The sequence below is a fragment of the Cygnus atratus genome, chromosome 1, assembly GCF_013377495.2.
Source record: "Cygnus atratus isolate AKBS03 ecotype Queensland, Australia chromosome 1, CAtr_DNAZoo_HiC_assembly, whole genome shotgun sequence".
Taxonomy (NCBI): Eukaryota; Metazoa; Chordata; class Aves; order Anseriformes; family Anatidae; genus Cygnus; species Cygnus atratus.
The window spans coordinates 101429547-101450648 of NC_066362.1; the positions used below are offsets into that span (position 1 = coordinate 101429547).

The window sequence follows — 21102 nt, forward strand, 5'->3', positions numbered from 1 at the left end:
AAGGAGGAAGGAAGTGAAAAAGGCTGACAGAAAAGATGACAAAAGTATTAAAAAAAAAAAAGCCAGAGATGAGCATGCTTGAAATGGAATAAGGAGACTGATACAAGCAAGAGCAGAGAGAATTAGAAAAAAATATGTATCAACAGCCCATTCTGTTCTGATCTTCCACATTGTTCATGGAAGATCACTGGTGCAATGCTTAATCACTGTCATACATAATTACATGTATACCCTGTTAAACATTCTTCATCCATCTAAGAGAAAAAGTATCACAGTTCTCCCATTCCCCTAATAGCAAGATCATTTTAATAATATCTTGCTATTTTTCACCTCTATTCCCATTTGAAAATCATCTGTGTATATGTTGTGTATCATTAATGCAAGGAAAATTTTCAAATGTCCTTCACATTGAGCTTACGTATAACTCTGAACACAGTGCCAACTCTAAATATAACTGGTACACTCAAAAAGCACAGGTGTACAACATTATATAGTAACACAGAGAGTCCTTGTGCTGTTTTTGTCAGCTACTTAGTTCTTCAAAATGGGAATGTTTAAAGGATCAAGCCCATGTGTATTTCTACAGTTTGCTGTTAGAGCTGGCAGTGGCAGAGGGAAAAGGTTTTTTTGTCCTGTGATTCCAAAATGCTCAACACAGCAGCCTTGATGTTAAGGGCAGATGTTATTAACAGAGCAGGTGATGTTAAATCCTTTCCTTGGAGGAGAGAAGGCAGAGAAAACATATATGTAAGAAGAGAATGAATAGCAGAGAAAAGTGCACTTCCTCTCAGAAAAGTAAGAGAAAGAGAATACAGACTTTTTTTAATATATTTTTTAACTGTGAAAAAGAATGTTAAAAGGAAAGTGTCCCAGTGCAATTTCAGGCAGCCTGCCTACCATCTATGGAGAGGGAAACAAAATACCAGCAAGACTGCTCCTTCCCTGCCTGATTCAGCCACCACAAGCATACAAACAGTGAACTTGGCTGTATCTCTGAAATTTTGCTTTTGGTTGTTAGACAGCAAACCAGAAGAACTGAAAAAACAAAAAAAAAAAACAAAAAAAACAAACAAACAAAAACAAACAAACAAACAAAAAAAAAACACCTTGCAGACTAAAGAAGGACCCTACATTTTCAAACTCTGTAATGTTTTCTTGAACAATGGGAGCAGTGTTTTTTTTCCCTTTCTCCCATCATGAATTTCACAGTCAGGGTAGACAGAACATCATAAGCCAAAAGAGAAAACAATCTTAAAATTGGTGCCTGCAAACCCTACACTTTTACATCAGAACATCTGTTTCTAATAAACAACCAATAAATCATTAATCCTGTCATCATGGATGAGCGAAAAATGGTCATTATTTTGCTGTGAATTGAGAATACTCTTGTCCCTTAAAACAGTATTACACACATAATACAGAGATCTGATTTTTCTCTTACCTATGACTGTGAGTTTTGTCCCAGTGCCAAAGAACAGTTTTTCATAATTCACACTATTTTGCAGCTGCAGTAAAACCTCTCTGCTACTATCAGTCCTCTGAGCCAAACCTCTGGACTAATCCTCCCTCATGCAGAACTAGCAAATACTGAAACACGGAGCTCATTAATTCATGGTCCCCTAAAAAAAAAAATGTGTAAAGGAACAGCAAGTACATCTGTGTGTCTGATCCAGTGAAACCAATCCAAGAAATAACTCTTCCAGAGCTCTCTGCTTCAGGCTTAGGTGAATCAGTTGCTGCAGCTTTCACCTTTTCTTTAGAGGACACATGCAATGTTAGAAAATATTTCTCAGATGCAGACAGAGCAATTTTCATTGCTTATTTTCTGCTGAACAGACTCAGTTCCTTATTTCCTCATTTTCTTTCAATCTTGTTAATATTACTGTCTTGTAAAAAAAATATTTTTTAACGTACATAATAGTTTGTAGTATCAATACTCAATTATGGGTTTGTGTAATATTTCCATCAGCACCACTGATTTGCACTGTATTTATTTTTTTTTAATGGCTGATCATGTCTGAGGAAGAGCCTCCATTTTTCCTATGAAGACTAAAATTTATCACTCGAAAGCATTTTTCTCTGCAGGGAAGGGTCTGGTATAAAAATGTGAGGTTCTTCTAATTCCAGGAATAATAATAATGAGAAAAAGAGATCACCATCATTAATCAGTCTCAGAAACAGGCTTGCTTTCCCTTGGATTCGGAAAGAGTCCAAATCCAGAAGTGTGGCCCAGATAAAAATATTCCACAGGAGTTACTTTTATTTGAAATGAACCACACATTCTCTTTTGGTGATTTTCAGTGGCCTTTCAGAATCTATTCTGAAATAGTAATTATAGTAATAGGAATAGTATTTTTATTTAATATTAGCAATAATAATAATAGTAAAAATAGAGTAATTTTTATTATCATCCTGACAAGTGTGCTCTGTGGAAGAAAAACTTGTCATGCTGTGGACAATAGTTTTCTAGAACAACTAGAAATTAAACAGCTGCAGAGAGCCGATAGTATTGCTTATGATAAAGCTGAATATTTTTGCTTCTGTTTGTTAGCCAAAAACAGTAGTATACTTATTTGTCTTTCCCAGTCATCTGAGATAACATGTTTTAGTTTACCCTCAAAAGACTCAAAGTAATTTGTTCGTAGATTCTTGATTTGTTTTCTAGACCTGTCCTAAATGTAAACGTAACTTAGACAACTGTTACGGACAACCTGGAAACCCAGGAGAACTAGCATTATGGAGGCATAGCTATACTTTCAAGAATAATGATTTTTGCAGATGCTGATTTATTGAGAAGATACAGTGATAACACGCACATATTATTCAACCCATCTATCCTTTTTATGGACAGTCCTTTATTCACAGAAGATGCCTTTGTTCAGTTCTCCAAAGTGAAATGTATGTCCTTAACTAGAGTAGCAAACTTAATCTAGTCTCCAAAGGAGACTGGGCTACTAGAACATTAGTAAAACACCAGCTTAACGATGAAAAGGAGGATAAAGTTGAAGTTCTCTGAAAATAAGAACTGGGATTTAAAGCTATTTAAAGAGAAAACAAAATTTTCTTACCCATCACTGTAAGTTTTGTGCCAACACCAAAATCACCTTAGTGTTGGTCACAATGACAAACTGTTGTATTATAAGCTAAGAAAATGGATGTGCTGCAGTTGAGTTTAGTAAGCAGAAACTTAGGTAATGTTTACTGTATCTGGAAACCCAAAGATGTCCTTGGTCTCTGAAGGACTATGGCAGAACACCAGCTTGAAATTCTATTGTATAATCTGTAGGATTTATAAGAGCACTTTTCAGAGTTTATTGATACTTACTTTGTTGTCTACATTTCACCTCCAGTTGTTTCACAGCCTAATCTCCATTTTCTCTCACTGATATCACCTGCTGCTCTCATTTTGAAGACATAAAAACCATACAGAGGTACCCAAAGTACCAGAGGCTGTCAAAGTCTACAAATACAAATACAAAATACAAAGTCTACAAATACTCTACAACTGCAGCTGCCTTTTTGTCCTACTTGTACTCTAAGCGTAGGAAAGCCTTCATTTCTGTAGCCTGTGGAGCTTAATAATCAAATTGTTTTGTGGTGGTCATAGTCACGTGTTTTCATATAGGTGCTTCAGCTTTGTGGTATTGAATTAAAACAAACTCATTTGTTTTCCCTTCACTGGCAGGCCAGACATCTCAAATAGTCATGCAAGATCCCATTAAAATTCCTGATAGGTTAAAAGTAATCTACATAAGTACAGTCCAGAAGAATCTGTTGGCTAGTCTCAGACAAACCCTTTTGTATCCATTAGAAAAAACTGCAGTGAGATAGAATGGAGGATTTGAGAAAAAAATTGCCTTGACAGGCATGTCTTAGTCAGTGGACACTGGAGACTTCTCCAGAGAAAGCCCCAACACCATTTTATATATTGCCTTTGACAGATACCTGCTACTTTTCAGATTTTTTTCCTAACACTTTGGTCATGTTAGCAAAGAACAATTGGGAGGGGGTCAGGGGGCGGAGGGTGGGGGCAATAGCAAACATTATTGCATCAGAAAAAAATATTAGTTCCCTGTTTCACATACTCTGATAGGTTTTAGGTGCATCTGCAATAATCTGGTTCGTTGAAAATTATTTCAAGGTCATCCCAGAATCTCCTGGCTTGTTTTCCAGACAGGATAGGCTTAGGCTTGCAGTTGTCAGATGATAAAAGTAAGTCTCAGCATACAGGTCTGTCAGGAGAAATCAAGACAGAACATGCCCACTGTGCTGCAGAATGCTCTGTACTTGTCTTAATACACTCTCCCCTGAGGCTTATGCACATATGGGTTTTTGTAAAGATCTCCTGGAGAATATATCATTGTGGAACCCCTGTCCCCACAACGATACAACCTCATACAAAAACAATCCCATACATCTCCACCCTCACATTTTGTCATCCAGTCACCATGAAAAGTTGCTGGGGCAACCACAGGCCCCTTCCTTCCACTGCCACTGTTTTGTCTGTGAGATAGTCTGGTTACCTCTTAGTGTATCCATTATCCCAGAATCTATATTTCCAACTTTTTTTTTCCCTATAGACAAAAATTAGTCTTTTATTTTTATTTTTTTCTCATTTTATTAACTGGTTTTATATGCAATTATTTTTCACCATGCAACTTCATGGCAGTATTTATGGTGCTTTCATTCTCACCCTTCCAACCCAGAATGATAAGCAGAACTCAAACCCACTGTAATTGCTTTGCATTGAGATTGATTTGCTTACTACAGACTGGTGTTTATATTTGTAGTCTTGCCTGATTGTGAATATCCTCTTCTGCCTGTGCAATACTTTTTGGCTGCTCTGAAAGGGAGGGAAGTACGATGCTGAGCTCTTAGGTTTTTACTCCTCTGACTACCCTGGTCCAGGAAGCAGAAATATAATCTTCTCCTGAGTACCTATGACTATGAAAAAGCTTCATCTAGGAATACGAGCGTACCTTCATGTTGGAGACTGTTTTAAGGTGGTGGGAACTTTAAGGTAGTAGGGTACTTTATTATTATTATTTTTTTCTCTCTCACATGTAATTAAATGAAGAAACAAAACTGCATTTTTCCCCTTAGGTGTGCCCAGGTATGACATAACTTCCAAGAGGGAAAGATCTGTGCCAGTGAGACTGTGTATACAAACAGACATTGAGGCAATACAGGGAGAGACAGGCGCATGAACAAACAAATTTAGGTTTAGGACATGCTCAGCTGATCCAGGCCTTATCTTCTCACACAAATAGTCAGGACATAGTTAGCAACATTACTGAATACCTTCAATTCATGTTGCAGTCTAATGGTTTCACTCCATCCTGTCTTGATATAAAAAGCAGTCAGTTACTACAGAATACATACAATTATTTGAAAATAGATAACTCTCTTAGGAAAATAATTTTATTTATTTTTTTTTCTTTTGTGCTGTTCTGCTAAGCCCCTAACAGCTGTTATGTCCCCAGGGGAGGTGAATGAGAAAGTCAGAGTAAGTTGAAACATTTAGGACCAAGACAGAAGACTACGGAAAGCCATTTAAAATATTGGACAGATGACAGGTGCCCTTGCAATACCTTCTCTTCTACAGCAGCCTGCATGTTTAACTTGCTGATTATAATAATGATGGCAGGCATTTGTCTTTGTTTGGACTGAATTATTTTAAAAATACATTTAGCATTTTTTTGGTCTGTCTCTGCCTACATGATAACACTAACAGTGTGATATTATTTGCCTGCCTTGGTCTAATTCTGTCTCTGATGTCAGCAGTGTTTATTCAGGGTCTAAAACCTTTTACTGAAATCCCTTTAAGATGATCCTGTTTCCTTTACCAGTCTACAGCTCCATTATGGTCCTTTTTGTCATTAGCAGACTCTCTCCAACATTGTGTCTTTCATGTAAAACCATTCAAACCACTTCTTCTGTATTAATTTTGAAGGAGTATTTCGATGTGATGCTAACATCACGTAGACGGTCACTATTATGAGGTAATTTCCAAAAGTGCCAGCAGACAGCAGTCTTGTCCCACTTTAGAGTTCATTATTAGTTCCCGCCCTCCACCCCCCCCCATCCCCCCCCATCCCTCCTCAAAAGGAAAGGGATTGTAGGCCGTGAATTTAAACGAGTGGAAGGGAAGCAAAGCTAGTTTCTTGATTTGGGTTTCCGTGTATCTGATAGGAGACTTCATGTGTAAAACTTCAGCCAAGAAGGAAAGGTAAGGATTTGTCAACAAGAGACATTTAAGGCCATATTATGTAAAAACAATATCATTTTAGTGAGGGAATTTCACAGGAAATAATGATCTCATTGCTTATGCCAGTCTTGGATTATTCTCTAATACACAGAGGAAGCAAAATACAGAGAAGTCTTGAGCTTTATAGATTTGTCTTAGGAGCACTAGGAAGTTTGTTTCATAAATGTTCGGTACTTCCGACCATGAACCCCTAAAATTAAGCAACAGCCCTTTTTCAGAGCATAATTGCACTGCATAGTGGAGAACAGAGAGATCAAGCTTCCTAGCTGGGTAAGCAAAAGTCAATTTCCTCATTCCAAGACTGATAAGCTTGACTTTCTAAAAGGGGAAAGGCAGAAAAAGTCTGAATAGCTAGAACAGACAATGAAGAAAAAGCTGAAAAACTGGATGTGGTCATCCTACAGCTACTGGGATGGTTTGCCACTACAGATGCTGTTTCTCAGGATTCTTGTGGTACAAGAGCTGACAGACCAGAAATAACAGGACAGATGACCTTGTGCTAATTGCTCAATATAGGCACTAGCTTGGGAGCAGATGGGCATTTGGGAAACAATATTGTTCCATAGTAGTAAAACTTGGGTGCAAACCAATGGCTCTAATACAAAGCTTGAGTATACACAGGCTAGGAGAGAAGGGAAGGAAAGAAAATATACCTGCATAGTATGACATATTCTACATAGGGATGAGACTTTACATATCCTCTCCTTCCACCATATTATCTTTTGAGTAGCCAGAACAATTTCTAGACTGTTGGTAGGCTATTACTGACAAATTGTTATTTTTGTGAATATACAACACTGTGAATATACTACAGTTTACACAATTGTGTCTGGAATGTCATTGCTGGACATCTGCAACAGGTACCTTTGACTGTGGTTTCTGTAATTACAGCTTCCCTAAACTCCACTCCAGCAGGAGTTGAAGAAGAATAAATATAAGGACAGGGAATGAGACAAGGAAAATAGCTATTTCATGATAAACTGTTCTTAGAATAGCTGGTTATTTTCAGTGCCACCTCAAGCTTGCAAAAGAACCAAAGCCTAGGATCAAGTTTTACCTCAGTGCTGGAATTGGGCACTGTGGCTGCAGAACTTCAAGTTGACAAAGTCCACAAGAGATATGGATGGTTTTCCACTGCAACTGAAAACTGCACAGCTGTGACCAGTCAATAACCAGCTCATTTATATACTGGACAGTGAAGGCTACTGATAATTTGCTTTAACAGGCTCTTACAATTGCATTTGCCACACTAAACTAAACATACCTGTGAGCTGAGAAATAGATTCTTTGCTTATGTTCCCAAGCTAATAGAACTGGTTTTCAATGCTTAAGCAAGAGGTCTGAGCTAGGACAGTAATATTATGAATTTCAGGAAGTGGTAACTTATTAAAGGATACAAAAAAAAAAAAAATGCCACTCCCAAAGTTGCCATCATGGTGTTTATATTCCATAGTGATTCTGGCTTAAACTGGTTTTCCCAGAACTTTCACAGGACTGTTGGACTGAAATGTAGGTCTTTGATTGCAGTGACCTTCTTCATTAGTCCTGATGTTGCATCTTCCAAGCAATATTACTGAGGTTTTCACTTTTTCCTCCCTTTTTGTTGTTATCTTTCGTATATTTGCCTGAAGCTCTAGAGAGATTCATACCTGTCCCTTGGCCTTCAAAGATTTGTAAAAAGGACATGCTCTGCCTGGAAGAGTGGTGTACATCCTGGAAGAATTGGTAGTGAATATTCCCCGTCTCTCTTTTTTAACCCTGCTTTTTAAAGAAGTAAACAGAACTGACCTGAAAAGCTATAGTTTCTTCCCAGAGAGGAAGAAAATATATTCTATATGATGCGTGAAAGCTTTGTATGCTCTTTTTATGCTTTGTATGCTTTGTAAGCCAAACCAGAGTAAGATAAAAGGCAGGTATGATTGAGCTCCCCAGTTCAGATCCTGAACTACTGGATTTTCCCCAAAGTTGGACAGAAAAAAAAAGGCCTATAAAGTACAAACATTAGAAAAACAATGAAAAGAAGGAAAATGAAAATGTCTAAGGTGAGGCAATCGATGCTGTTTTTCTTGGTGTGAGTGGTGAGTATGTCAGTCTGTGTTGATCTGTGTGCTTGGCTGTGTATGTAGGTATGCATGTGTTGTATGTATGCGTGCCTACCGAAAACACATTCTCAGCCTTGCTACTGTCTAGGCCTGGGTGTGTGTGTCCATGGCAGCCACCGCTCTGTTGGGCTACCAGATTCAGCCCTGCCCAACAGTAAGTCTTGGGGAAAGCAGTGAGATTGCCCCCTTAATAAAAAAGAGACTATAGGAAGAGATGTGGCAATGAGCAGAGGGCTGATGTCTCCTGCCTACATGGAAGAGGATCAAAGGATCAAGGAAATGCTTCCTATTGAGGGAAGGGTGTTTAAGGACAGTTGGGAACAGTAAGAGCTGCTCAGCAGAGGTTTCTGTTGAATCTGGAGGCTAATATCGTGAACAAGAACATCAAGAAAGGACTGGATTTCCAGTCCCGACAGGGACAAATGATGGTTGCAAGGCAAGGAAGACAATGGCAGCCCACTTCCAAAGCTCGACAGATGCTTAACACTTAAGGCCCCAACTGGGACTGTCCAGCTCAACTGTGACTGTGTGCAATTACCATCAGATGGCTCCTAAGCCTTAATGGATGTAAAGCATCTCGTGTCAGTTTCATTCAGTAGCCTACATTGGTGCACAGTTCCTCTGGAACCTGACCGGAGACAATTCTTCTTGCAGAAACCCTTCCACCTGGGGCTTGGCATCCCAGATCCCCTGCCCAGTCAGTCCTACGCTCCTTTCACATCTCTCATACCCAACCAGTCCATTCTTATTCCATTTCTGATAGGACTGCGTCTGCTCATGTGGTGTGAGTTTCCCCTCCTCCTCCATTCTATTTCACTGTGCCAGACTCGCTAGCTCCCACTTCTAAACTCCTTCCCAACTTTTTCAGACCACTCGACTCTCCACCTCACCACCCTTGCAAGAATCTTGCACTTTTCCCAGTCCCTCCTAGGCCTCTCTTTTTTCCTCGCAAGCTCCCCCATCTGAAATTCTCACAATGAAGAGGCGGTTTCTAGGTTTGGAGAGGCTAAAGTTGCTCCATAGTGGCCCAGTTTACACTGCCTCAGGGTGCTTTGGGGGAGGTCTTTCTTGCCACTAGCTACAGATCATGTGTTGCATGAGATGGGTTAAATATACACTTTAAAACTAGAACTCCACCATCCGCGATGTCCTTCCGGAGCCCAAAGCTTATGACAAAGTTGCTCTCTATCCTTCCTTTCTTAACTGATCTTCCCTCCATGCTTTACATTGCTATCAGGTCCCCGGCATTTTTCCTGCCTGTTTGCTATTGTCTGCCTTTCCCTAGCAGCTAGTCTGTGTTACCTGCTGGACCCTGCTGGACCCTGGTGGACACAGTCCACCTGTCTCAGATGTCCAGGAGCAAAGGAGAAGAAGGGGAACATATCAGTGCCCACAGGTGTTGTCTGCGGCCTGATTGCTCTGTGCTTCTGGATTCTGCCTGCTGTCCCACCTAGTGCCATAGCAGTAATGGCCACCATCAAAGCTGTTACGGTGCCAGTGAGAAGAAAACTTTGCCACCGGCAGGAGCAAAATGGAACTCTGCTCTGCTGCTGTAGGAACCCACTCCCTAGAGACCTGCTCCCTTTCTCAGTAAGAGGGCCATGAGCAAAGAAAAGGAGGTGCCTGGCTCAGAAGACTTCTTGGATGGTGGCACAGTGTCATATTCCCGTAGCCTGACAGCCCAGCAGCTCTAGAGCGCTGCTCCCAGTGCATGCACCTGAACCAGAACAGCAGGGAAGGTTCAGGAGGAGCTGGTGGAAGGCTGCAGGGAACCCCACTTGTCTCTAACGAGCTTCAGTCCCCAAAGTAAATGTCTGTAAGGCTCTTTAAGTGAGATATTTATTTGTGCTGTTGTCTTCTTAAGGAAAGTATTAGGGCAGGAGGGTAGTGGCCAAGGAGCCAGGTGGTTGTCAAGATATCAGTAGGCTGCAATGGTCTTTTGGATCCAATCAACATAATTGCAGACCTTGGTGTAGACACCGGGATAACCTTTCAGAGCACACCCAATTCCCCATGACACAATGCCCTGGAGTTCTCCGTTGCACACAACTGGTCCGCCTGAGTCACCCTGGAGGGGAAAATGTACGGGCACAAGATGACTGAAAAGCAGAATCCCACCTGGAAAGTTTTTGACTTGGCAAAAAGAATCCAGGGAATGCAAAACAAAGTGCAGCAGGCCCTGATACAGGAGCACAGAGAGAGCCCACCCCTTGTTTGCTGGCCTCCCCTAGCCCCCAACAATTCACTGGTACCATGCTCAGTGCCAACCAGCAGATGTGGCTGGACCGGCTATTTTCAGTGTAGTCCACCCTGCATCCAAAGCCTGCTGGAAGGGGTGCGTCAGAAGAGAGCACCTGGCGAGGAAGAGGCTGAAGCTAAGCAGGCTGCCAAGCTCCGACATATACCGTGCAGCCTGGGGCACCCTGGCAGTGTGTGGCCCAGGGCTCTGTGCAGACATCAACTCCTACCTGGCATGAGTCTTTCCCACCCTGCAGGAATCCTACGCAGATCATGTTGCTGGTGATTTCACCCGGGTAAGCATCTTGGCACTCTTGGTCACTCAGAATTGGTGCTTGCAGGCACTGGAGAAGTTCAGGGTAATTGGCTGCCGGGAGAGCAGTAACAATTTTAGGTTTTGTCTTGGGACTCAGTACTGTCAGTGAACAGAAAGATCCAAAGACCTATATGCGAGAGCCATCCAGCTAAGGAGGGTAAAGTAAAACGGTGAAGTGCATTGTAGATTGAGACACTGGCAGGGCAGTGTGGAGGCAGGGCAGTGTGGAGGACTTGCAGGCACAACAAGAAAAGGCTGCAAAGAAGGGGTGAACTGTACATGGGTCTCACGAGCATGGTGGTACAGCAGTAGAAGTGTGAACAGCTACATGCGATGTGTGTAGATACTCACTGCCACTGCTCAGTGTGTTTCCCCACCCCGAAATCAGGCACTCGGTCCCTGCCTTGGCACAAGAGGTGGGCAGGGCTATGGGTTGAACGTCAGCACTGTAGTCCACGGCGGATGCCAGCTTGATCAACATAATGTCATTATCAAGGGTTCTTGAACTGTAGTTAGGATGGCGAATGATTACTGAAGAACTCCGGACTACTTCACTGTCTTCCTGCACATAAATGTTGTACTCTCCCAGCCTCACTTGTATACGGCTGCAAAATTGTCAGCAGAGAAAAGCAGCAGTTAGCCAAGGGGTGAACAACTGGGTGCGACGTGGGGACTGGCAGACACTTGAAAGAGAGTAAGGGAGTGCTGCCCTAATCAAAGGTTTGTGTGTCATGCAGCTCTAGGAACTTCATGATTTCATGGAAGACAGAATTGGGAGAGCCTTGCCAGATGGGCATCCTGCGTGGTGGATCCCCAGCTGGCAGCTGTGGCAATGGTGTAAGCGTAGATGGATGACTCCAGAGACCTACGGCAATGCTTAAGAAAGGGAGATTCAGTTTCCTGTTGCTCTCTCTGCACAGTGTGCCCTAAACTCAGGACGAGACAGATCCATGGAGGAAGTCTGGAGGAATGAAAACGAAGAAAGCGGTAATGGTAAGCCTCATGGATGTGTAAATATAGACCGAAAGGCGTGTTAGGATGCACAGAAAAGGATGCTACGAGTGCAGGAATACTGGAAAGTCCATGTAACACAGCAGGACTGAGGCTAGGGTTTCTCCTTTGGTTTCAGGTACACCATGCATTGCCCCACCCCTGTCCCTTCCCCCATGCATGCATGGCCTTCTCTTGAGAGGCACCAGAGTTCCAGATCTGGTGGGTTTGTAAGATTTGACCAGAATCCATCCGGATACACAACCCAAGCCATACTTACGATAAGTAGCAGTGAGCAGCTGACACAACCCACTGGCTGTTGATGAGGGACCCTCCACAAAAGTGATACCCAGCATTCAGGGACACCTGGTAGGGAACTGAATGCTGTGGGCAGTTGTAGCCTCCCACAATCTTGTCATCATCAGCATCTCCAGGGAAAGCAACTGAGGGAGAGAGAATTGGGTTTCACAGCACCATGCCTGAATCGATTCTCTTAAAGTGCAGCAGCAGCCAGTGAGCTACAGAGGAATTAGCAAGAGCCAAAAGAGCTTGAAACTTCAGAAGTCTTCAGGCAACTCCTGAAATATCCTGCCGAGATCTTTCTGCACTACTCTGAAACACCTGGTTTTGTCTGTACCACCTCAAGTCAGGAAGAGAACAGAAGAGCACAAGCTGCCAAAGAACCTCACAAATGAATTGTACACAGCCTTCACTGTGTTCCTTCCGGGGTACCTTTGGATTGGGATGCGACAGCTGTGTCATGGTAGAAAGCGTACAGTGATCATTTGTGTAGGGTGGAAAGTGTTTCGAAAATGGCAAATGCAGTTGAGAGAACTTCTTAATTTGCAGGGGTGAGACAAAGAGTGAGCAAGACAGGTAGAAAAACGTGGTAGTGGAGGATTGAGAGAGAACACAAAGGCTCCACAGAGCTGGAAGATGATATTATAGCAGAAAGTTAGAAAAAACATATTTGTTGAAGCCAATAGAACAGTGGTCTCCAGCCTTTTTTGATTGCACACCCCTATCAGCAAAACACCCTCCCGCACCGCGACATATGTCTATTTGTTCATTTGTAAGTTACATACTTGCTCTACTGAAGTTCAAATGTTTTCCTCCCACACGGTAATGCACAACCCCAGAGGTGCATGCACCCCATTTTGGAGCCCACTGCATTAGAGCATTGTAGGCTGGGACCCTGCCTCTGACCATCCCCAGGGAATGCAGGCTCCGCAGGGAAGTAGTCACTGCACCAAGCCTGTTGGAATTTAAGAAGGATTTGGACTGTGCACTTAGTCACATGGTCTAAAATTTTGGGTAGATCTGTGTGGTGCCAGGATTTGGACTCGATGTTCCTTATATGATTATATGATTCATTGATGATTCAATGATTATATGATCCATTACAGATGCATGGAGTAGAAGATGCAAAACCCTTCCACATACACTCCCTAGCCTCCAGCAACTCAGGGGCTTGACATTTCTACGTCAGATGGAGTGTCTGAACTTCACAGAGTTAAATGGCTTTGTCTTTCACAAATGTGTCGCCTGTCTGTCCGTCCCATCCTCCTCCCCTCTGACCTGCCCCCCCTCCCCCCAATTTTCTGAGGCCATGTAAAACTTTTGCATCCTCAAAAAATGTGGAAAGGGGTTCACAGATTTCCTAAAAGAGCACAAATTGTCCTTTGCTGTTTGTGAACCTGCCAAAACGCCTAGGTGTGTTTCATACTTGCTAATTCTTGCAGAGGAGGAGACGGCAAGCCCTGCATTGTTTTATGCACCCCTGTCTTGTCCTACCTTCTCCATCTCTCTAGGAGGCTGAGAGTCCATGTCTCTGACATGGTTGGGAATTGAGGAAAAACAGAATGTTGTGCTACTGGGGAAAGAGAAGGGCCGGTAGAGAGGACAAGGCAAGAGGCTATGAGAGAAGGTTTGCTCAGGTGTGCAGATGGCTATAAGATCAGCAGCTTTAGAGAACGTACCAGCGGCTCCCAGGCAGGAGAGAATGAGGAAGAGAGAATGCATGGTGCCTTCACCACCAAGTTCCGTGATGTGCACGAGGACCAGCCTCAGAAACTCCTCAGCTTTATGCTCCTGAAGAGCTTTATCTTTGTCAGCCCACGGTCTCTCCAGCTTTCCCTTTCCCAGGATCTTGCATCAGCCTGGACGAGTTTACTTATTTTATCTGAGTACGGCGATGACACAGCTGACTGAAATACCTGAACTAGGAGAACACAGTTCTAGAAATGCAAGCTGTCATTGCCAGTCCATTGATAATACCCAACACAGCTGCTCTCCATTCAGCAACCCTCCTTCCTCCCATGCCCCTGGAGCCACCAGCATTCTGCTGCAGCACCACTGCACTCAATGAGAGAGTTGTTTGCAGCTGGAGAGTTGGACCCCCCCCCCCCCCCCCGGAGTTTATGTTTGGAAAGAGCCCGAAAAATGGGCCTGTGGGATGTTCACCCCCAGTGAGCAGAAGAGGGCATTTACATTTCATGGAGAGGTTCCTCATCTTAAAGAAAGAGGAGGAGGTGGGAGGGAGGGGAGATGTTCTAATTTTGACCTGAACACAAAGGAGTCAGTTCATCCTTCAGAGTTTCCGATGAAAAGCCTGAATTCTTTTCTGATGGGGCCTGTCTCCTGGATGATCTCTGAGTTGTCCATTTGAGATCTGTTTGTGCCATGAGCTCCAGCACCATTGAGCCTACAGGCGTGACCTCTCAATTACTGGGATTCACAGAGGCCTCTCAAAAGGGCCCCTGAGAGGTGGGTAGGAGAACGGGGAGGGACTTGGGTGCGGTACTTTCACTATATGTCTGTCATCAAGGACTTAGGAACAAGGATCCAGGACTTCTGCTGCAAGCTCTGGCATTAGTCCAGGAAGGGGTAAGTAGTGTCTGCAATGACATAGGCAAGTAGCACAGAGAGTCTTTGAGAGACCTTTTTCCTCTAAGGAGATTACCAACCTGCCCCCCTGTGATGTCGTGTGTGCTGTTGAGAGTGGATGATCCATTTTTTAAAACGCCAAATTAAAAAAAAAAAAAAGAGAGAGTCTTGTGTTTTAGTCTGGGCTTCCTGAGGCCTCGGGACGAAGCGGGTGCAGAGAGGCCCACCTGGTGTGCAGAGTGGTGCTTTAAGGATGTGCTGTTTTGCAGCTCCTTTTTGACTGACTGTCTACAGTACTAGTGTCCCACGTACCGCTGCCGAGGTGTCTGACGTTCTCATGAGCAGACCAGACCACAGCTTTGCCCACACACCATGTGCTTCCACACAGGGGGTGACGGTTCCTTCCCTGGGTCTTGAAGGGAGCCTTAAAAGGGGAGGTTGGTTAGGGAAATTGCAAACCTAGTTAGGCAGCGCTCTGGCCAACGTGCATTCAGTTTCTGCCCACAGCTGTCCATCACAATGGACGCACCATGTGAGAACAGCCTTCTGTGGTTTCCTTTCTCTGGCCATGCAGTTTTGCCATCAAAGGTGCCTTAGTCTTGCTCAGAACTGTATGCGTTCCTGTGGCAATTAAGAGGTGTGTGGAGCAGGTGGCTAAAAGTGTCTCCCAGAGCACAGTGTTACTTGTGAAGCTGCCAAGGGGCTGCCCCTTCCACAGTGGAATGTATGCCTGGTGCCTTGGGCATGCTTCCTCCCAGCTGGACTGGTGTCAGCCTCCCATGTCCATTGCCAGATGCTGGGCTCTCCTCCCTCAACAATCTTTCCTTCAGTGGGCACTTCTGTCTTTGGGTGGTATGTGGGAGAGCCTTGAATTTTCCTTTTGCTTTGTACTTTACCACACACTCTCTCTCCTTGGTGCCATGGTAGGGCCTGCTGTGGGGACTAGTGGCCCAGAACACGGCTGTGCTGCTGTAGCACTCACTAGTCCTGAGAAGTATCTGCTGCCTTTCACTAACCACGCCAGCAGTGCCCCAATTCTTAATGCCGACCTATGTGTTTGTATATCTGAAGAGTTTTTGTCTTCAAAAATGCTAGGTGCTGCTGCATTGTTTTGCCTGACCCGCTTCCCTCCAAAGAGTCCCGGCTCCATTAACCCACTTTGCCCTTGTTTCCCTTCTGCTCTTTCTCTGCCCCTCTCCAATCTGTCTCACATTTTTTCAGAGACTTTGTCTCCCATTCCGGCAAGGTGGGGATTTTATGTTAGTGCTCAACCCCCTCACTGTACCGTGTGATCACTCGCAGCACAGAAATACGTGGCTGCATCCTTGCATGTCACATTCTTGATAGTCATAACAGAGAGATCGCTGTTGTCTCTGCTGATCTCAAACTTGGCCTCACTGTAACCTTCCGCATAAGAGTTCTGCAACCACATAGAAGTGCTGGCTACTAACTTAAGACCACTCCCTGGAGGCTGCTGGTACCAGAACATATAGGCAAGTCGGCGGGTATGATTCTGGTAACAAGAGATGTCCACAGTCTCTCCAGCTCTCTTGAGGGTTTCTTCTGGCCATTGTGTGATGAGTCTTCCGACCCCAGCACCTGCATGAGTCAGAGAGAAAAAGTGGAAGGGAGAAGAAGAAGTATGGACAGTGGCCAAAAATGGTCCTTCACCTCATACCAGTCCAGCATGGCCTGGATGATGCTGCAGATGGATCTACTGTCTCTCACCAGGCAGAAGAGCAAGCAAAATGGTCAGCATGGTTAGGAGCAGCTGTTCCAGAACAGTGTGTGTTAAGAGAGAAGAGGCTAGAGACTGATGCCCCTCCCCGTGCGCTGATTTGTCCATGAAGTTTGGTCAGAGAAGAGCAGCTGACCTAAACTGACCAAAAGGATATTCCATACCATATGATGTCACACTCAGCAATAAAAGGTGGGAAAGGAGAAGCGGGGTGTGGGAGGGCTCTTGTTACAAAAATGTCTGTCCTCCCAAACAACCACTACATGTACTGAGGCCGTGCTTCCTGGGATGTGGCCGAACATCACGCGTTGCTGGGAAATAGAGACTAATTTATTTTCTGTCTCTGTGCTTCTATGCAGTCTTTGCTTGTCTTTTATTTTATTTTTTCTTTTGTTGTTTTATTTTTCCTTCTTCCTTTTCCCTTTAATTAAATTTTCCTTATCTCAACCCGTGAGTTTTTTTTTGTTTGTTTGTTTGTTTTGTTAATGTTTGTTAGTTTTCGTTCAAACATACTTTATTCTTCCCCTCTTCTTCTAAGGAGGGGGAGTGAGAGAGTGGTTGTGGTGGAGTTCAGATTGCAAGCAAGGTAAAGCCACCACAGGAAAATATTAAATGTTTGTAGATTCTTCTTCCTAGAAGAATTTTGGAACATTTTGTAGCCTCATCTTCAGGGGTCCTTCAGTCTGTTGTGTACAACCATTTTGGAGTAGAAGATGCTTTCTGTTTATCAGCATGTAGTCAGGTGCTATACATCTACTTAAAACATCTGAAAGAGTGTGGTGAACACTCAGGCGGCAGCGTACTCCTGCTGGGGAAAACAGCAGGCAGAACACGAACTCTCGCCATCACGCCCGGCCCCCAGCCGTATGACTAAACTTTTCCTGGTGCAGAATCCCTGAGAGCTGTACTTGGGAAATGAAAGCAACCTCTTCCTAGGACTAGTTTTCTTAATGTACCAGTGCTATGACCTAGTGAGGCTATTTTACTAATTGGGGCTGCTGTCTATACCATTTGCCCCAGTTAACTGGGTGTGCTGGGCTTCCTTAGTTTTCCTGGAAGAGTCAAAGGAACAGAGATTTTCCTGGGTTCTGATTTTAAATCCCCCTAACTGCAACTGGCGCTGGGAAAGTCCATGAAAAACCTGCAAAAGTGGACTATGTAGCTGTCTTAAAAATGCTTAACAAATACTGTTTTCACTTAGAGAGGCTTGTGCTCTGTCAGATGCTTAGTAGTTGAGATGCCTCTGAGAAGAGTAATGGTTGCCTGAGTCAGGGAACAGCACAATATACAAATGATAACAGAGCATAGCTTTGTGTCCTATTGTTCTGGAAGCTCTTGTTGAACTCCTTCTCAGAATCTGCCCTTCACGCCCTTTTATTTCAGAAAAAGCCTGGCATCCTTACCTTCAGGCTATTTGCACCAGGAGACAAAGGAACTATTGAAAGTCACAGTCTTTCCCTCCCTGACCACTGCAAGTGGAGACTGTTTAATATCTTTGCCTGGTATGTCAGGGGAGACAAGAAAATGGAGGACCATGGGGAGGATGAGATAAAATGGGGGGAAATAAACTTTTATATCAGCAGGCAGAGTGCATTCTCAACTATGAGGGACAGGCATGTGGAGAAGAGTAGTTTGGAAACAGTCCCCGACCTCTGTCACTGTCTACCCACATGTGTCAGGGCCTCCAGTGGGTAAAGAAGAAATTCCACTTTCCAGATGATATGTCAGGCTTGATTTTCAAATTGTTGGAATGTCCTCACAGGTTCTCCCCTCTTCCGTGGCTGGAATACCACTTATGCCACTAGTGAACAGTGCCATGAAGAGAGAACCAGCAAAGTTGTTCCCTTTTTTGCTGACTGCATCTGACTGGGACAGAACTTTTCACACAGCAGCCTTTGTAGTGCTCTGCTTTGTACTTGTAGCTAGACCAGTGTTGGTATCGCACCAATGTTTTGGCTGTTGCTGCGCAGTGCTTGCACAGCATGAGGGCTCTATCTCCAGCTCTGCCCCCTTACTGCCACTAAAGGTCAGTAAGCTGGGGGTGGGCAAGACTAAACTGACCAAAAGGATATTCCATTCTATATGGCATCATGCTCAGCAATAAAAGCTGGGGGGAGGAGGCAAGGAGAGAAAGAAGAGGGTACTTTTGTTATGAAAGCATTCATCTTCCTGAACGTCCACTACATGTATTGAGGCCCTGCTTCCCAGAAGTGTCTGAACATCCCTTGCTAATGGGGAGTAAAGAACTGTTGCTTTCTCCTTTTGCTTCTGCACAGCCTTTGCTTTATGTTCATTAAACTGCTCTTATCTCAAATCTGCAAGCTTTTTCCTCTACCATTTTTTCTCGCTTCTGCCCTGCGGAATCCTTCCTCCCTGAGTGGGAGTTAGAGAGTGGTTGTGTGGTACTTAGCTGTCTATTAGTGTTAAACCACAACAGTCCTTTTTGGTGCCCAGCACACAGGGCAACTTGAGATAAGGATGAAAACTACGAGAGGTAACAAGCAAAGCATGGACTGGATATTGCCAGAGTGTGCAATAATTCTGGAGAATTTGTGTTCTAATTGTGATGAAGGGATGAGGGGTGGAGTGTTCTGATTTGTCCATCAAGCTTGGTCGGAGGAGGGAGAAGAGACAGCTCACCTTTGATACCCTTGTTAGTGAGCCTTTAAAAGAAAAGCCAAGCATTCATGTGGCTGTTAAGTGTTGCTTAGCCTTTCTGCAAGAGACGCAGAGTTCTGATGTCATTGACAAAAATGTGGGACTGCCTGCAGACCAAAAAAATGCTCTCTGAATGTTGTATTGTCAGGCATTTCATCATTGTGCATTGGAGCTGTCAGGCATGGACCTAGGGTGTATTTGCTTCATGAATGGTTTGCCAACTCATTTACACCTCTGGATATGACTTGGGACATCTTGCCAGAGCTAGTACATTTACATTCTAGTAAATGTAATCATACAGTTTTCCATTCCCGAGAGATCTTCTCAGTACGTGACAGATGATTATACCTCACAACTCAGAACTTCTGTCAGACAGAAGCAAAGATAGGGAAGGCACAAAACAAATGTGCTTAGTCACATCTTAGTTTCTTCGGTTTTCCGGTCAGCGAAGCATATTCCCTACAGTTTAACCTTCCTGGGAGCACTTCCTAATTCACTTCCGAATAAAAGAAAGGAAGGTATCTCTGCCAGCCTTTTCTTCCTGAAAGCAAAAGCTGTGACTAGACATCACCTCATGATCAGTCTGACTTCTCTAGTCTTCCAAGTGTGTCCTGGCTAACTGAGGTTTTCATTTTTTCCTCCCTTTTTGTTGTTATCCCTCGTGTATTTGCCTGAAGCTCTAGAGAGATTCATACCTGTCCCTTAGCTTTCAAAGATTTTCAGAAAGTGCATGCTCTTTCTGTATGAGCAGTGTACATCTCAGTGGAATTGGTAGTGGATATTCCCCGTCTCTCTTTTTTAACCCTGCTTTTTAAAGAAGGAAACCGAAATGACCTGAAAAGCTATAGTTTCTTCCCAGAGGGGAAGAAAATATGTTGTATGTGATGTGTGAAAGCTTTGTATGCTCTCCAGTGGCCCTGACAAGTAGGGATATGACCATGGCGCCTGTCCAGTGAGTAGATATGGGGCCTGAGAATTTTCTGAGGAGCAGGTAGATGAGTGTTCCTTAGGAGCAAGGAACGGTGTGCCACACTCCTTGCTGAACAACTCCCGAAGTAAGAACATTACTGGTGTGCAAGGCCCTTTCAGAAATGTCTTTTTTGGATTGCATTAAGTCAGGGTAACAAAGAAAGTTAGCCTCCTCAGAGCCCTGCCTATGCCCAGGGCAGGACTACAATTATCATAAGTGTCTGTCATGCATCTGTATTTCCCTAGTCAAGCAGAGTGTAGGTTATTTTAGAGCAGAGCCTGGAAGCAAAGTAAAATTTATGCAGCTTGGTTGATCCTGGTATGACAGTGAGTGATCCATCCTGGCACTACAGAAGTCTCTTAGAAATTGTGGTAAAGCGGAGTATGGGAGGGAGGATCTAGCACAGGACATGCTCCCAGCTGCTTCCCTGTCCTTACTCTTACCAGCTATTCTCATCATCCCCCTCTCTTTTTCTTCTTTCTTTTTCTTTTTTTTTTTTTTTTCTTTTTCTTTTTCTTTTTCTTTTTCTTTTTCTTTTTCTTTTTCTTTTTTTCTCTTTCTCTTTCTCTTTCTCTTTCTCTTTCTCTCTCTTTCTCTTTCTTTTTTTTTCTTTTTTTTTTTCCTGTGATCAGATGGTAGTTTTCACTCCAGCGCATCCAGCTTTGCCACAGCATCAGAGAGCAGCATGGCATATTTGCACTCTGTGATCTGTTTTACCTCTTTGCTTTATGTGCTTATGTCTGCCATACCTCTTGAGACAAGCAATTGGCCTGTGCTTAAGAGCATGCAGACTGTCAAAAAGAAGGCCTAGAAGAAGAACTCCAAAATACACAACTCTAGAGCCGTACTTTCTTAAAGATACCTTTTTGCTCTTTTCTGTGAACTTTGAAGAAAAGGTAAATGCCAGGTTATGTAATAAAAATTGAAGCAGAGAGG

At 43.6% G+C, this 21102-nt stretch overlaps 2 protein-coding genes and 1 gene segment (V, D, J or C); 1 reads left to right on the forward strand and 2 right to left on the reverse strand.

The window, feature by feature from the left end:
- Nucleotides 1–21102, reverse strand: part of LOC118247547 (T-cell receptor beta-2 chain C region-like) — a 68406-nt gene that overhangs the window by 22189 nt on the left and 25115 nt on the right.
- The window catches only part of LOC118247549 (trypsin I-P1), a 29942-nt gene continuing 14973 nt past the window's right edge, over nucleotides 6134–21102 (forward strand). The window contains exon 1 of the mRNA XM_035545600.2: nucleotides 6134–6229. The gene's annotated coding sequence lies outside the window, so the exon portion shown is untranslated. The remainder of the gene's footprint in view (nucleotides 6230–21102) is intronic.
- On the reverse strand, nucleotides 10289–13936 carry LOC118247550 (trypsin II-P29). Its single transcript, XM_035545602.1, has 5 exons — nucleotides 13894–13936; nucleotides 12195–12357; nucleotides 11276–11529; nucleotides 10839–10975; nucleotides 10289–10438 (listed from the first exon to the last, which is right to left on the reverse strand). The coding sequence occupies exons 1-5, from the start codon at nucleotides 13934–13936 to the stop codon at nucleotides 10289–10291; spliced, it is 747 nt and encodes a 248-aa protein (XP_035401495.1).